At 40.1% G+C, this 18,469-nt stretch overlaps 1 protein-coding gene across 1 annotated transcript in view; it reads left to right on the top strand.

Annotated features, from left to right (window-relative positions):
* The window catches only part of dntt (deoxynucleotidyltransferase, terminal), an 81,518-nt gene that overhangs the window by 22,237 nt on the left and 40,812 nt on the right, over window positions 1-18,469 (top strand). The window contains exons 4-8 of the mRNA XM_062430604.1: window positions 973-1,143; window positions 4,542-4,613; window positions 4,838-4,961; window positions 6,378-6,510; window positions 15,116-15,218. Coding sequence (XP_062286588.1) covers window positions 973-1,143; window positions 4,542-4,613; window positions 4,838-4,961; window positions 6,378-6,510; window positions 15,116-15,218 — 603 coding nt within the window. The remainder of the gene's footprint in view (window positions 1-972; window positions 1,144-4,541; window positions 4,614-4,837; window positions 4,962-6,377; window positions 6,511-15,115; window positions 15,219-18,469) is intronic.

The following is an 18,469-nucleotide window of genomic DNA, read 5'->3' as shown; positions in this document are numbered from 1 at the left end:
TTTAGTTTTTAGGACAACCCTGAAAAAAAGTTATTTAGCTTTTTTTTAAATGCCAGACCATTTACTATAAGAATTTTCTAATTTCCTGTAGTTATTATTAATTGAATGCATTGTGTGAATGGTTCATTTTGAGGACTCATGCACCTCTCCACTCAGAGCAACTGTACAAATGTTGATGACATTTGACCAATAACGATGAATTTAAAAATCCATAATTTAGTGGTCATGACTCACCTGAAACATTTGAACAGTTTATTCTTCTACTAAATCTAACCATGCCCAGAGTTTCTACAAAATTCAACAAGATTGGCAGTATTCCTTTTTTTAATGCAAATCCACATCCAGGCTCAAAAGTTATTAACACTTTCTATTGTTAAAATAAACGACTTTAGAATTAAAGTTAGAGGGTTCTTTTGACTTCTTTTCTCTCTGAGTGCTTTCTGCTATATCTCTTCCTTCATTCCTTCATTTCATGATGCTGTCTGGAGCCTGTTCGAGCATTTGAACATGTTGCCTTTGTAGAGGGTAAGTCCATGGATGTCCCCTGGGGAGCCTGTTGTGAACAAGTGGAAAATGACAGGTTCCTGTCTGGTGTTTTGCTAGCCACTAATGTCTCTGTCCGGTCATCCAGAAGAGAATCAACATGCAGCAGGTCCTACTGTACAATGACAGGGACAGGGACAGAAATAGAGACAGAAGGGAGTGATAGAAGAGGCAGGAAGGAACTGGGGGGAGTTCCGTCCCCTGTCTGTTTTCCTCTACGGGTCACTGCATCTCACACGTGAATGCACACCTGACATATTTTTGCTTGGCTTTCTTTCCTTGGGTTGGTGTTTCCTACATCTTCCCACATCTTGTTACCTTTTTGGTGTAAATTTGTACTTTTTCAGTCTAATATCTACTAAATTATTAATTTATTCTCCACCTCTGTTTCCTCACCCTTCACCCGTCCTTGCCTCCCTTTCCCTGTAGGATGCTTTTGAAGTGCTGGCTGAGAGCTATGAATTCAATGAGAACGAAGGTCCATGCCTGGCATTCAGGAGAGCTGCTTCTGTCCTGAAGAGTCTGCCCTGGGCGGTGGAGTGCCTGGGGGCCACTGAGGACCTGCCATGCCTGGGGGATCACACTAAGGCAGTCATGGAGGTACAGCACAGCTTTCGTCCCTACTAACATACTAACATAAACCAACTACAACAGATATTTTTCTTGTTATCATTTCACAACATACACGATTGCTCATTGGTTGTTTGGGTTTGATTTTCTTACAACACAGCTCATGAATGCAAAGTTTTGTTGTTTTTTAAGCAGCAAACTCTCATTCCATGCTTGGAAATAATTAATGTTGCAATATTTACTCTGACGGATAACTTCTCTCATGGAACTTTCAGGTCTCTTGAACTTGATTTTCACACTGCAGGGAAATGATCTAAAACCAGTGGATGCCTGAAATGAAGAATGGTCAACAGTCATTAGAATAAATACTATGCTTTTTGTAGTTAGCAAATTAAAACAGGAATTTAATGTAGCAGTAAAAGTAAAATAATCTTCATTAAGCTTAATTCCTGTGTTTGGAAATGCACTGCACTGACAACTTGCTAACTCCTGTACAAAATAGTAATATAGTTTATGGGACAATGACAATGAAAACCATTTATATACATGAGTTTACAGCTCATAACTCAATTTTGCACGCAGGTTATTATTTTTGATGTTACAGTATTGTATTTTTTTTGGCTCTGTGAGTAAAACAAATAAAACTAAATCCATCTTTTGAGTATCAAACACTGACACCCTGTAGTCTTGAAAGGTGGCTCTTCAGTTGGTTTGTTACTCCCTTGTGGAGGACGGGAGCTACAATATAGTCTGCTTGGATTTATAACAATTGCAGCGCTACAGTGCTGTAAATTGGTGAATGAAAGCCACAGCAAATTTGTCAAAAACATTTCAAAACGAACAGAAAGTTCTCTAACCCCCCGTGCAGCAAAATCCAGCTCCTTGATTGCATATCCAGCATGTTCTTAACCAATGGTTTCCAACTGTTTTTAGATATTTTTACAGACTGGCCAACAATAAGGGTTGTGGGGCGATAGTTAAACTAAAAGCACAAAAACGTATAAAGTTATGTAGTTATTATTAATGCTTTTTACTAAATCGTGTAATTGCATTATTTATCCAAAATCAGCGCTTTGCTAATAAATGTTAAAGGTATTGTGATATTTTCACAAAATGTCATTAAAATACCATAAAACCAACAATGAATTGGTTTGTCTATTAAACCCTAACCCTTTTACAACTACAATTTTTAGGAAATGCCGTTTTAGCATTTTAGCCATGTTAGCAGCAGGTCTTGAGATTTGGTTCAGTTGGTTGTCCCATCACTTTGGTCCATAATGAAATATCATAACAACTATTGTATGAATGACCATACTACAGTGGCTACAGTACCTGCTAAATATAAGCTTCGTTCTAGCGACTAGCATGGCTGAAGTCTTGTTTAAAATGGAACTTTATGTTTGTGATCTTTTTTAGTAGCTAATTGGGACAGAGTGCAACAAACAGGGCAGGGCAGTCAGAAGGTATTAATGGACTAGGACTGTTGGCTTTGTTTTTTTACTGAGAACAGGGAACATACTGTAGAATAGCAATAGCCTTATCCTTAAAATATAGTACTTTTACCATCCTCCTGTGACTCCATAAGAATCCACTGTACCTGCTGTGAATCCAAACTGACTACAGTTGCTTTTCTCTGCGAAAGACCACAACAAAACTTTTCAGAACCACCTTTCAAGCCTACACAGCGTGAATATTTTATACTCAAAAGATTTTCTGTGTGGTAAAGTATTCCTTTAAATGTTGCGCTAGTTGTTTTAGAGCACTGTCACAATGGCTGTAGCTGAACCTTTCTTCTTCTAACAACACCAATCTGCACAAATATGCTCTCTAGAGGTGTCACCAAAATGGAATTTCATCTTGCAGAACACTTTTTCTGTGAGTTACTGAAGGTAAAGAAAAAGCAATTTTGAAATTAATCTTACAAAAAAGATATCAAAAATAGTTTTGACATCTCAAGTTCTCGACAGGCCCCTCTAACAAAACTCGCCACGCACACGAGCACGGGCCCAGACAGGTATCACACAAATGTATCTTGTCTTTGCGATAAAAAAGCAAATCTCATTGGGTCACTTGGCAATCATCCCCTTACCTTCTGTCGTCCTCGGGGCAGAAATCATGGCAGGTTGTCAGGGAAAGCGTTGAGAAATGTTTGCTTGAAGAGAACGCTGAGTCCCTGTAGGAGAACGAGTCGAGCTTGGCAGTCCAAGTCTCTGACACATTAAACCCAACATACACACTGCAGGTCTCAGAGCAAGTTTCAAAATCTGTCAAATGTGTCAGAGCTGAGACAGATTCATTAACCAAAATAACATAAATGTCCCAGGGAGACCAAATTAGACTGCCTGCAAATGACCTCTCCCTCTTGTTGTTTTTACATGATTGAGACGTACACCCACGCTGAGGTTTTTTTCCCGCTAGGTTGTCTCTTTGAACAGATCGCGGCTCAAAAACAAGAAAAATGACATGACACGAAAAACAAAGTGAAACCAAACAGAGTAAAAACAAAACGCTTGATGTGCCTGTGAACATCGGAGTGACACTCTGTCAGCAGCGACTGAGCCGCTCGCTGCTGACTGAACATCCAAAGTGGGGAAAAGATATAAACCTACTGACATGAAAGTCTGGGAGCACTGAGGCAGAGTTAGGGGGGGTGGGGGTGGGGGGGGAATGGTGTGTTCTGTGTGGATGTGAGGAACGTTGTGCATGCGATGAAAGTGTGTCTCCCCCGGAGCGGCGAGTGTGTCGAAGCATTATCCCCGCGTTTGAGGTTGGCCTTAGCTTGGGGGTTGAAAAGCAGAGGTGGACGGGTGGATGCATCATTGAGCAGTGAAGGCTGCTTTAAACTGTGCTGTATTCACAGTGCCGATCCCAGGTTCACTGGTTCATTGATAGTAGATGTCACCCCCTTTATGCACAAGCTTAAAACCCACACATAAACCTACTGTAAAACACAAATACACACGCTTATTATCAACACTTCAAACTTTTACAATGTCCCCATGGAAGACGGCTGTTATTAGCCCGATAACTTGCCTGATTTTATGCCTTCACATAATGAAGACACTTAAAATGTGACCGGCGAATTATTCGTGGTCTGCTGGGAGCGGCAGACAATTACACGTTGTGCAAAGTTGTTTGAGAGCAAACAATAGAAGCTGGGGGGAAAACATTACCTTGAGCTTTTTATGAAGGCTAGTAAACCGGTATTAATCCCAAGTTTTACAACAACAGAGTCGTTATTTCTTGAAAAGAAATGGAAATGAGGCAATAAGGAGCACCTGATTCAAGTGGAAACTGTTTTTAAATGAGCAGCAATTTCAGGCTATATCTTAATTGCTGATGGAGCAGAAACCAAAGGAAAACATGCCCAGGCTTGAGACCATAACTGTTTTTTATTAATAGTATGATCTATTTTTATGTTTTCCAAGGAGATCCTTCTATATGGCCGTTCGCTTCAAGTCGAGAGCATACTTTCTAATGAGAGGTATCAAACGTTAAAGGTAAGTAGATGAGAAACAACTCCATTGTTAATCTTTTTGGGGCCTCGCTTTGCTTTCACAGTTTCGCTGCTTTGAAATCGCTGTAAAAGTGATTTGCATTTGCCGTCTCTTGAGGACGTAGAGCCCTTCAGAGCTTTGAATGCTAACCCCTTCTGAGAAGAGCTGTCATTTCACAGCTCGACTTCTTGATTACGACACTTACCTCGTTCTTCGTTTCCTGACAGCTGTTCACGAGTGTGTTTGGGGTTGGACCTAAGACGGCGGAGAAGTGGTACCGCAGAGGGCTTCGCTCATTCAGCGACATTCTGGCAGAGCCCAGCATTCAACTCAACCGGATGCAGCAAACCGGTAACGTCAACATCTCGCTTCGTCTTCACTCTGCAAATTACAGACTGAAAAAATACAACTCGAGTTTGCTTCCAAGAAAAAGACTAATCGTTCATTTTCTCTAGGGGGGGCTCTGCATGTTATGTGGGACTTTCTGTCCTTTTTGGTCCCACAGGAGGCTCCTTATGTGGAGGCTCTGGCTGTGATGTATTTTCTCTAAAGTGAGATGAGAGCAGCAGGGAGTTAACAGTGAAAACACAATGGAAAAGGCAGCAGGGGTATTTTTTAATAAAAATCAATGAATAGTGACCGTGAAGGGGAATGCTTGCTGTGGAATTCACATGAACTTTCATCAATCAGCTGGGCAGAGAAGACCACGAGAGGTCTCTGACTCACTGAGGGAGAGTTATGATTTGTTTAGCTGTTACTGGCACTCGTAAAGGAAGATTTGTGGCTTTCATTACCTTCATTTGTAATACTGTTATTACATTTAATTACAGATTGAGTTTGGATGAAGGTTTTTCGGCTTCAAAAACCCTGAATGGAAACCGTAGAAAGTTCAGTCCGAGAAGTTATAGTTTGTCTGCAGATTTGAAAGAAACAGCTGAGTGAACAGAAATCCGGCGATAAAGGAGCATCCAGACATGAAGATAACATCAGCCTCAATTCTTGACAGTGGTTAAAGTACGCGGTTAAAATGTCACAAAGGAAAACACTGATATGTAGCTTCTTCATTCGCCCGCATCAATCTCCTGCTCCTTCTGCCGCTCGGGACGTCGGCATGGATGCATATTATGTAGCACCGCATGTGGTGGTAATTCAAGACTTTATATTACACCACTGCTCGCAGGTCCTCCATTCAGTTTGGAAACTCCATCCGATAATGTATTACGCTGACAGACATCTTCATCAAACTGCTCTTAATCCATCATTCTGAACACTGCTGGTCTCAGCTCCGTGCAGAGAAATAATGCGAATTTCTGACATGGAAAATGTGTCTTAACCCTGATCTCTCCACTGTGTTCTGTAAAGCCGAAAAGAATAGAAGCATGAGTAGTAAAAGACAGAAAATATCTTTCGAGGAATTTTAATGAGTTGGTGGTGTAGCATCTGTTTATCTAAGGGGGGGGGGGAGAGAATGCTTTTTATGTAGCACAAAAAAATAAGAACAAAAAGTGAGATGCGTGAAATCAACAAGACTGGAGACAGCCATCAATCAATCACTCATAACTGAGCTCCGTCTCTACAGCGGCTGAGATCCTCCTGTGTCTGCAGCAGACGTGCGCCGGCAGTCGCCTTCCATCAGCCGGCAGAACATATCACATTTTACCTTTACTTTTAATTCACCCTGACTCCCCACTTCCCCAGAGCAAATGGCTATGATTGATGGCTTGCTCCCAGACTAATATCCACGTGGTCTTTTTTTCCTCCCTGCAGGTTTTCTGCATTATGGAGACATCTCCAGGGCTGTCAGCAAGGCGGAAGCCCGAGCCCTGGGGAACATTATTGACGAAGCTGTCCACGCGATCACGCCGGACGCCATACTAGCACTGACAGGTGGCTTTCGCAGGTACAAGACATGTCTCCTCCTTTCAGTGTTGATACGGTAGTTGAAATACAACAGCACTCCATATTTTGTGCTTTTTTCCCCCCCCTTTTCTTTTTTAACTCACACTGATAATGCACATGGGAGTATAAAGATATTCAAGATTATTATTAATGTAAAGCCTCAAGAGGTCTGATTTTAATCTCATGTGGCTATACCTCATAACTACTGTCACCCAGAGCAAGGTATATATGTGTGGTTAGACTTAAAGCTGCCTGTGCCTAATGCATCCAACAGCTTATATGACACAGCAGATAAAATGTGTTTGACACCATATCAGCACAATCTCTTTGTTCTTTATCATCAAAAGCAGAAGACTGAGTACACAGGTCATTCGCGTCATAGTTTTGGATTTACATTAACACAAAGAAATGCATTACGTTGTCAATCTCCGAGCGCATGGCGAGTTACCTACTGAGTGCGGCTATTTGCTCACAGCCGGCGCCTCCCTCCACCGCCACCTCTTTGTGCTGCTCTTTTTTTATGTGTGGTGCTTTGTGCCCGAGTAAGCGAGGAGCACTCTGCTCGCTGGTGTTGTAAAAATCCAGCCGTAACCAGTGGCGTGTGCAGTAAATAATTCAAAAGCAGTCTGGCAGTAAGGACAGGCGCTTGCTTCTCAACAGGGGTGACAGAGCTGCCACAGCTTAGCTGATGGTCTTCAATAGTGCCTCGGCGACAAACATTACATGTTGCCAGGGAGAGTTCTCTTTTTCTTTCTCTTCTAAAAACCTCATGAAAGTTTCTCCTCTTTGTATGTGTTGTATTCTAAAATATTCAAGCTTGTCCAAGCATGGCACAAAGTTGACATAGGCTGACTTTGAAAGCAGGAAAAAGAACTTTTGTTAAACAACAGCCACTGTGATTCGTGACAAGACACAATAATGCTCATCTATTATTAACCCCAAACCATTATTAAGCATTTAGCTAAAATAATAAGCAACAGTAGCACAAATGGATAAGTGTCATAAGCTGTTTCCCAATTCTATATCACTATCTATCTATATGATCTTTATATTATAAAGGTTTTTACAGTTATTATACAAGAAATCTACATATTTAAAGCAACAACTAACTTTTCCAGCTACTAAGGAGTAAGGTGTAAGTGAGACAAATTCAGCATAAGCTACTATTCAAATGTCCAGTCCTGTTTCCTAAGCGACCCACTCCCCAGAATAAAACGTTGACATTTTATGTTTCTGCAAACCATGGATATGTTACATTTCTCGATTTAATGTTGGAAATTATCACTATGTGTGAACTATGTGTTTCCCTATGCTACATATTGTGGAGATGTTGATATGCTACACATTAAAAATTCAATGTATCAGTGTTTTGCAGAAACTTACAATGCCAACATGTTATTCTGGCAACTGTAAAACAGATGAAGATTCTGTGTTGCATTTATTTTCATTTTGAGTTACAGAGAGTTGAATGAAGCCAGTGAGGGACTTCTAGGGGATGGAGAGGAGCTGGAAGACAGTAAGGTGGAGCTGGCAGAAGGAGAGAAAGGAGAAGCATCTATTAATGCTCTACATCTCCCAAATGCCAAATCTGTGTTTATGCTTGTTTTAGCTCCATCACTGTTTGGGATTTGGTCTGGCTGGTAGCAGCTGTAGGATCATCCATCCTTGGCTGTTTGACCGCTGTTTGAGTAACGCCACTTTATGACCTTCGCTAGATGGCGGGCAGGGTGGACTTCTGGTCTGTACTTTGACCACATAGGACACACTAGACTAAAATAACAACAGAAGGGCTGCAGGCAGCACAGTTTGACTGAGAGTGATTGTACTGCTCTGTGATACCACAGCATATCAGAGATTCATTTCTATCATTAATAAATATCAAAAATCTTAATGAATGCACCTTTTAACTGAAATAATAGGACATTTAACAGTAGTTGCACCATCATACGTTAATGAAACTGCAATTTTACAATGACGCTGCTAGTTAAACCTAATTAAAAGATGGCAAAATGTTTTTTAAAATTTAAATATTTAAGTTATTTGTTTTCTGACATGTTCTTGGAGGTTTTTCAACACCATCCACAATTAGTTTTATTGGGTTTTTTTCTAGCTGTGAGTGGATTAACATTACATTATGGTAAAATAGTGTCAATCAACAGCACATTTAAAAATAATTGTGTTACTCTGCATGCCGACTGCTTTGAGTGTACTTTATTTAGTCACTTTTTCAATGTGAACACGCTCCACAATTAGAACCTGGTTAGAATTAGTATGTTGTATGGATATAAGACAATTATAAAGTCATGAATATTAACTAACAGTAGCTACCAAAAGCTACAGGTCAGACCAAATGTAAGACCAAGTAAAGCTAAAGTAGCAATATAAAACTTTTCATTTACAGAAGGTAAAATTGTGTTATTTCTTCTCAAAGTCACAAAGTGTGGCTTTAAAGTCTCCACCATGGTTTATATTACTCTGTCACAGTGAGTATACGTCCACAACTTTCCTGAGTAAAGATGGTATCAAAGAGCAGTGGGGGAAAAAAAATCCAATATCTCAAATCTTCAGAAGATAAATGACAGCTGGAATGATATCTGATTATGTAAATAACAGCTCCTCAAGGGGAAAATGTGGTAAAAGAGATGAGGAAAGTGATTAGAGCATCATGGATAGTTAACATCAAGAATGAAGGGGAGGGACAGATTTTGAAGATTTATGGTGCCAGGAGTCTGCTGCAAAAGTGTAAAGAGGCCTATGAGAGATTCTTTTTATGGCTTGAAACTCAGAGAGAGACGGCGCACACTTTTACTTCCTGTCATATTTCGGCGCGGGCTTGGGGAGTATTACTTGAAACCTAACTGGAATCACGCAGAGCTATAATTGAACAACGATGACTTGTACATTATGAGTCAGTAAGTAAGTAATTTACCTTTATCTTGTTGAAAAGCAGATTCTCCAGACATGGTTTAAACACAGCGGGTGTCGTTATAAGGCCTATTACACCAAAATAGTTCATATGCTCGCTAAGATGCCAGCAGCACCGCTAATAACCCACTAATTCTCTTCAGGGTGACATATTTGAAAATGTTCCCTTCTAAAGTCCTGTCAAAGCTCGATTTAATTACCTATCATTTCCAGCGTGATGCTCAGAGTCTCTTATTAGCTTCATCTTTCCAGCCGATAGCCCTTGTCAAAAACGGGAACACACACACACATACTATATACCTCTTTAAATAGATACACACGGCTCGGGGAAAATCTTTCATCTCTGGGTAACGTTACACGGAGAAGAAGAAGAAGAAGAAGAAGCTCGGCTCCTGAAAGTTTCACAAAATGAGCGCCGTGCTCCAGTAAACTCAAGCTGTCATCCACTTCAGAAAGGGAAACAGCATGGCGAAGGATTTGTTGATGCCAGTGACATTAGCCTTATTGAAAGGACAGCTGTGGAAGGCGGGTGACAAGTCTTAAGCGCTTTTTGTTTGGTGGGGGGAGGATTAAAAATAGATTAGGCTCCAAATTACAGCTTCTACCAGTGCGGCGTGTGAAAGGCTCACGCAGTGTCAGCGGAGCACTGTATTTATTTCGGTGTGAAGCCGGCACGTCCCCGCTGTGGATCTTATTTAACATCAGATTGTCTGGAACAGGCCTACGACTCAAAGTGACACTGATGACTGGGCGATCGCGTCTGCTCTGAAATCCTCAAACAGAGGCTGCATTGTTTCCCTCGAATAACAACCGAGATAAGCAAATGTTATCAGTTTAGTTCAGGGTGTCATGATTTTTATAACCAACTCCATTATCAGCTTCTAGGAGGCGAAACGAGCAAAAAACAAGCCGTCTGATGATGAACTATAGCCCGCGTACACTTCAAAGTTACTGCTTTTTCTTGTTTTTATGTCGTATCTTCTTTACTATGACCTTGTTTTTCTGTGTCAGCAGGAAAGCTTAGATAGTGGAGGGAGATAGGAGGTGAAATGATGCATCGCTGCGAACAAAGTCGTTCCTTTTCCCTGACCGGCTACTTTTAACTGCTACTGAACTTTCCCTCTCCTGCAGATGAGCGCATTCTGTAGAATTTCCAGCAACAGAAGCAGCAGCAGCAACTTCCCACATCTGTATTATTCATACATGTCGTCCTGTCGTCCACACAAAATGTGTAAATAACCATGTATATTTTATAGGCTTTGTGCAGAAACATTAAATAATTTAACATTTTACCTCACGCAATAAAAGAGTAGACTGGCTAAATTCACACCCGACAGATCTGCTGTTGCTCTTAATTTAAAGCAACACAAGTCTGGCGGTGTTACGGCGCACAGTGCGTTAGCAGTCCTTCAAAGACAATATTTTCTGCTGAATCTTCCCAGGAGTATCTCTTGCTGGAACACGAATGGGTGCATAACGCTAAATAAAACAACAAGTCCTCCAAATTAAATGAACACATGGGTTGTTTGTACCTGCGCTCCAGAACAAACCATTAGAGTGTAATTGACTGCTTTCCAAAACTGTTATGTTTATGGTGTCACAACGCTGTGGTAGGAGGTCTGGTTAGGTTTAAAGCACAAAAACACTCGGTAAGGGTTAGGGACAGCTGGGTTAATGATCACTTTAGGGTTAAAATAACAAAATAAAACATATAGGCATGAAATAAAAGAAAAAAGTAGTGAAAGCAAACTGTAGATAAATAAGATAAGATAGTAAAAAATACAGTAAAAAGAACATATTAACAATATATACAAGAGGAATATTGGTGCTGTCAGAATAATACACCTGAGTCTGATTTCGATATTGCACAGTAGTGAAGTGAAGTGAAAAAAATATATTGCATAGTTGTACTGAAGGTAATAGCATACTTGAAATACTGATATTGCACAATAGCGTACATTTAAAAGTGCAGTTTGTCAAACAACAAAAATGATAAGCAATGTTCGAAAAGGGTGTAAGATGAAGTAAGGAACTTTTGTAGGAATCAAAACCTTTGTCGTCATGGCAAAAGTAAATGCCACATTACGTTTAAAAAAAAAAAAACTCTAATACTCTTGGTAGCTAAGTCCACTTAAGTCCATCCAATTAACTATCTAATCTTCCACCCAACCCGCCTCCTCCAGATAAGGAAGTGACCTTGTATTGACATCTTCTGAACTGCATCACCTCCCTGAGTCATAATTACTACGGCTGCTAGATGGCTTCTGTCACTCAAACATGACTATAGGTCATTTTTGGCGACTGAATTTACGACCTATAGGCTCATTTTTCTCAGGGGGACAGGTTCGCTTGTCGTGAAGGTAGAGAAGAAGAAGAGGAGGAAGAAGAAGAAAAAAACCCCTCTTGGCTGGAGGGAATGTGCCTGATGTGCTTGTCGTCTACTTTTTTCCGCTGACTGGGGTTGAATTAGAGGAGCTATCTTCACAGAACCTGCCATGAACTAATGCTCCATCGCAATCAGGCGAGAGCTGAAGAGTGTAATGCCGGGGTGTCTTCTCCTCGAATAACCACCAATTCCCATGTTAGCCCCTCATGCACACACACACACACACGCAAACCGTCTGTTTTTAAGCTCTGATCGGAGGTAAACGGAATTTATGCTGATGATCTCTCTGTCTCTCTGCCTCTTCGGTGTTTTGCTATTCACGGCACACATTTATGCAGTGCACTCGAGTAAGTTTTGCCAGCACAGCAAAGGCTAGCAGTGAGATTCACTTAACAACTTGGGGGCACCGTACAAGCTGGAAGTGTTGTGGAATCTCAGCGTTGCCAATTAAGAGAGTTGGAAGGTTTCGGAGGGAAAGTTGCACATTCAGCAAATGGAAATCTGTGATGCATTCTCAAATAGCTGTGTCCTACCAGTCAACTCATTAAAGAAGTGTCAACTTTTTCACATAAAGACCTACATAAATGCCACTGAGTATAAACACGAGCGAGCGAGTACTCCCACATCTTCTATTATTTGCGTAAAGGCAATAAATTACAGTCACAGTGCAAATTAAATGACTGTGACTGAAGCAGCATCTGCCAGGTTACACGCTCCCTGCCACTAAGGCTAACCATTAACATTATCATACCTTGCGGGGCACGAATAGTTGTTTTCCAATACATCCTTTCTCCCCGAATTAGCCGCAGTGACCTTTTTGAAGCTTTCCCACAAGCCATTCACAGCCTCTCTCTCCATCCCTTTAATGTCCCCTTCCCTCTCCCTCTGCCATCACTCATTTTGTTAGAAGCGACAAGGAAAGATCAGACACGGAGCCTCGCAGCGGCCGAGGCTTCTCCGGAGCCGTATCGGCCCCAGCATTCCTCGTCATTCCACTTGGTTGTCAGCTGTGATACGGATGCTCGCGCCTGTATGATTCACCTATTGTGTTTCAAAGGCGTTTGTGAGTGTGTGTGCATGTGTGCGAGTGGGTGTTAGGTAATGATCGGTTTGAAACGGCGCCTGGCCTTTTTTTTTTTATTGGCAGCTAGCAGTGGCGTTGGCCAGAGCTGAAGGCGGCGGCCAACTTCAGTGGATTGCAGCCTGACAGAGTTGCTCCTGTCATCTGAGGGGCTTCAACACTCGTAGACTGTGTTTACTGCGTGTTTGTGTCAGCATTGTTCTCACTTTGATGACTGATGAAAAAAAAAACTCTGCCATATGAGGAACTCAGTGTTTCTTTTCATCATTCCATCCGAGAGCCGTCGTAGTTATCCCAGAGTCTGAGCATGCACCGAGTAAAAAGCAGGAAAACACCTCGGACAGGTGGCACATACAGAGAAACTAATTCATTCTCATCATTCAACTTTTGGAGCAGTGCAGGGTTTCCAAATCACCGGAGTCACGTGTGTCTGTCACCAACATGAAGCATCATAAGTTGATCATTTGAATTACTGAGACTTTCATAGAAAACATAAAGCTTTACTATATTTTTGTGAATCTGGATTTAAGCTCTAACATACCCATCAGCCCACAGTTTGGACATATGGATGTGGCCAACTGTTACTATAATTGTGTTGAACTGGAGGTGCATGTGCATTCCTGACACAGTGTGGAAATATCTGGAGAACTGGCTGGAGAATGAGTTGGACTACATTGAGTATATTTACTATATATTCTGGTAATGTTCTGCGTATGTAAACACCTTAAAAAACCTGGATAAGGCCTAATCTCTGTTTTGAAAAACCTGGATATGCTATTGTACTTCAATAGAAACCAGGATACTGTAGCATGTAGCATCCATATCTAAGTTTCTGAACATTCTTTGTTGGTACAGAACGTAGTGGCTGAGATAGTGAGCAATCAAGACACAGCTGAAAACAGTTGATTAGAAACTTAGATACTGTTAAAATCGTGCAAAGAGGAACATGAATAACCAGATTACTTACGTTCAAACACGATATCCTGGATATGATCAAAACCAGGATAAGACTCAAAATTAGGACACTAGTAAGCACATAACACATTGTCAGCAGTCGGAGCATATTTTTGAAATGGTTCTTTATGAAATGCAATACATATATATATATAAATGCAGTATACATATATATGTTGCACAGAATGAGTTCTGCTGATTTTGTTGAGGACTGTGATTTCTCTTCTTTTCAGCTTGTTTCTCTCGTGAGATCTGGCAACACTGGTGTTACTTACAATAGCTGGATAGCTGGTAATAATCATTACTACTGGTCTATAAATTCATACATTTTATTCCAGAGGTGTATACAGACATGAACTCCTGCCTCATAAATGTCTACAAACCATATTTCTTATATGGAGCAGTTTAAAGTTGGGCAGACGGGTTAAATAATAGTGGACAGTGAAACACATACTGTACACAAATAAATACAGGTCAGCTTAGAAACTGACACCACTGTATGAGGGAGGTAAACACAAATCGACAGGTCACTACCTCTGCAGTGTGGCAGGGTGTGACAACTTCACACAGGGCTAAACGTGCTTATTTGAAATTCAAAATAAGATTTTGATAACCAAATAGCCCAGATTTACATTTTACACTGCCTCATTACTGACTCGTGTTGTCCTCAAAGAGAGATGTTTTCAGTGTGCTCAGTGACCGATGAAATAAACAGTCCGATGTTAATTAAGCTCAAGCTGCATCCTCAGAAATGGAGACGCAAGTAAAAATGATTCAGGGGGCTGATCCCAGATGCTTTGATGTGCTTTTTGTGTACATATCTTATGCACATGCAGGGGTTGTTTGCCAAGCTCTTCACTGTGTTCTTGCTTGATAATCACTTGATAAACACTTACAGTACTGAAACACTCACTGTCTGCAGTTGTGCTGACAGAGAAATGCATTGTGTAAGCTCAGTCAGGCTCCATATGGGTCTGCTTTATAACACTGATCCAAGTAGAAAATGATGACTCTCATAAATTTAAAGCTCTGACAGCTGAGGCAACAAAAAAGGATCTTTTACCCCTAGCAACTTAGGAAAAATGACTTGTTTGAATAATGTAAAAAAAAGAATCATTGTCATTAGTATGGCTTGTGCTTTTAATAACATCGTATGCCACCTTCCCTCTTCATCAGTTAAGGGCTATGACTAAAAGATAATTCTTTTCATTATCTCCCAGACACACTGAGCGGTTACTACTGCTATGTCTTTATCTCCAGGGGGAAGGAGTTCGGCCATGACGTCGACTTTATCGTGACCGCACTCGAGCTGGGGAAGGAGGAGAGCCTGCTCCTAGACATTATCGATAGACTGAAACATCATGTAAGTATGTGGCCTCTTTCTTTTTATGCACTAACTCAGTGTAAAGCGCCTGTATCCCCACAAGTTTCTACAGTCAGGACAAAGGACATTTCCCTGCATTTCTGGCAAATTTTGCATATTGGCAGCTCTTCCAGTCATTACTGGCCAGAGGACAGAAGTGAAGATGTTGAGAGGAATCATTTGTGAATCAAGTTCAGAGTTCTACTTTTAATATTACTGGTTTAAATCCAAATGTGAATTTAAAATACACTTGGAAAAAGCCACTGGGTGTTTTTACAGGTTATTATAGGTTACGCTAATTACAGTAGCACAATTTCATGGACAACATAACAGAGCACAGCAGACTACCCTCCTGTATTTTATGTGCTTGAGTGTTTGCGAATGTTACAATACTGTAAGTAGGAGTTCAGAGCACTACTTGAACACTTCTGTTGCATTTAAAGTGAAGTTATTGAAAGTGGTGGGAGTTTCAAGAAGCTAAAGTTCAGCTTCCATCTGGCCATCTGTGCCATATCCTGCATGTATAATAAGTCACTTATTAATTACAAATAGCTTATATCCTAGCTTTTCCTTGGTTTTTTTTTCAACTGAAGAAGATACATAGTGCACTTCGGGTGGACATAATACCATGACCATCAGTATAACATACAGTCATGTAGTCCTATACAACATAACCACAAACTACAACCTGTAATTACAGTAAAGTCAAATTGACAGCTCCTGATAAAGTCTGGATACAAGTAGTATCTGTTACAGGGCTGGCATAATTGATTACATTATATTTTACAGCAGTCTGCATTTATGCACCACTTAACCAAATCTAGATACACCACAAACATTTGTTCTTATGATGAATTATTACAAAAATATTTACACACAGTTACTGCCAGGAGTTGTATAGCTAACAGAAGTAATTGGAAAAAACATTAATTTGCTATATATGATGATATATGATGCGTTAAGATTGAAGAGTAAAAGAAGACATGGAAACAAGACAATACATCTGACCTGACATTTAATCAGAATGTTGAATAAGACGGTAATGGTGTAAATTGGGGAGATGTTGAAATTACATATAAACTCATGTTCTCCTTACATGCACAAAGATAACAATGTCATTTAGAGTGACCAATTAAACTAAGCTGCATGCAACCCACGCAGGCAGAACGTGCAAACTCTCCACAGAAGGGGATTTCTTAATCTCGTCTATTATGCTTCTCAACAATCTACATCATTTTTCTTTATTTCTTAATAATACATATGACAGAGACTGGTAGAGTCCCTGATGTACCACTACACACACACACAGAGAAACATACCAACACATGACTGAAGACACATGAGTTTGATTTGTGTGTTGGCATATACTCTGAGCCACGTTTTAAAGTCACTGCTCAAACCAGCAAACTAAACCTAATTAAACTGTAGAATCATTTCTGCATGCATGCCATGTTGTCAACTGGTTTTACATTGTGAATAAATCACTAGAGATGGAAAAAGTGATTGTGAACGGATTTGTCATAATGTGTTTAGCTATATAATGTGATTTTAAACTGAAAGCACTATTTGGATATACAGTGTGATAAAAACCTAATAAATCCAATTCTATCCTCTGCGGTGCAAAAACACTTGTCAGGTTTTTCCTTGAGAAAAATATGAAGAATTTTTGAATTAAGGGGCATATCTTTGACCGCAGCACATGCAGTATGTTTTTCTAATGAGGTATTAAATACAATCGGTCACTTTTCCATCATTCACAAATGTGTCCTTGAAAACTTAATTTTGTTAAAATATAAAATTTAGAGAGAAAGGTTGTCCAGGTTCCTCCGATTTAGTCGCCTTTTAATGGAAAAAGATTGGGCAAAAAAAAAAAAAGGTGAAGGAATCAGGTGGAAGAGAAATGACACAATTTAAGCGGTTACTCTGAGAACTTTTAGCAGGGCTTTTAAAGGACCATCGGCAGCACTGGACACCCCTTAATGGAAAATGGATCCTATAATGGAAAATGGGCACAATAAGAGAGGTGTGTGTGAGGAGGGGGAATAGAGAAGAGAGGATGAATGTGGAAGAAAAAAAAAGACAGAGAGAGAGAGAGAGAGAGAGTTAGAAACAAAGATAGGGACTGATTAAAGCAGAGAGAAAGCGAGTGGAAAAGTGAGAAGAGAGAGAAAATGTGTGAGAAGGAGATAATAACACAGACTACGTTAATGACAGGCTATGTTTACATACACATAATGGTTTCACTGCCGGCTGCACTCAAACGATGACAATTATTTGCCACTAATATCGCACTAATATGACAAATATCAGCGCGCCACAGAAGTGTCCAATTAAAACTCAGAGTGTGTAAACACATTTATCTAATTACGTTAAACTGAGGTCTTAATCACAATTGTTCAAACAAAAGTCCAACGTGTTTATGTTATACTTACATATCGGTTCTGTCGTTGCTACTGCTTTTACCTCAGCCGGCTCTCAAGCTCAGCATGGGTGTATTTGAAATTGCAACAGTGCTGCACCTTTAAAATTCAAACAGGATGATGCATCTTAGCTATAATGTTTTATTTGCATGTATACATTCAGTCCCTGGGTGGATAATATTTCCAAAACTGGCCAAGTCAATTTAATGTATGCAAGTTAAACAAATATTGATTGGTTAACTGGCAAAAATAGATCACAAACAAAGAGTCTATTAAAAATATGAATATGAATGTACTTTATATTACCAGCATCAGAGCACTTTGTTTTCTTATCACTCCCAAATGTATTGATTACATAGACCTTTTTCACAGCAACCATTGTCAAACTGTCAATAGAACTGGTGTCGGCTCTGGATCAGTAATTATTGCATTGTCTGCCAATATGTGTGTGTGTGTCAATATTGTGTCCTCAGTGGCCTCTACACCCCAGTTTGAGAACTACTGCTTTTTTAAAAAGTTTATCTTAATACAAAACTCAAATGTCATATTGTCACAGCTCAGTGGAAACCATGTATCTCCAAACTATTTGAATTTTTCAGCGGAAGGATTAAGTGTTCCTTTTTGGGATGAGGACTTGCTGCTATTTCCTAATCAAAATAAAACCACTAAAAAGCCAAATGGATTAGTTTTTTTTTTTTTTGGGATACATACAGTGACACATTGGTTCTTTGCAATCGTCTCTCTAGAGAATATTTAAACCACCTTATCTGTTTTGTCTCTCAGCTGTCATTGCAGCCTGTGCTTCATTCCTCTCCCACCCCACTGCCACCA

The sequence above is a fragment of the Scomber scombrus genome, chromosome 12, assembly GCF_963691925.1.
Source record: "Scomber scombrus chromosome 12, fScoSco1.1, whole genome shotgun sequence".
NCBI classification, from domain to species: Eukaryota; Metazoa; Chordata; class Actinopteri; order Scombriformes; family Scombridae; genus Scomber; species Scomber scombrus.
This window is presented reverse-complemented; position numbering and strand designations above follow the sequence as displayed.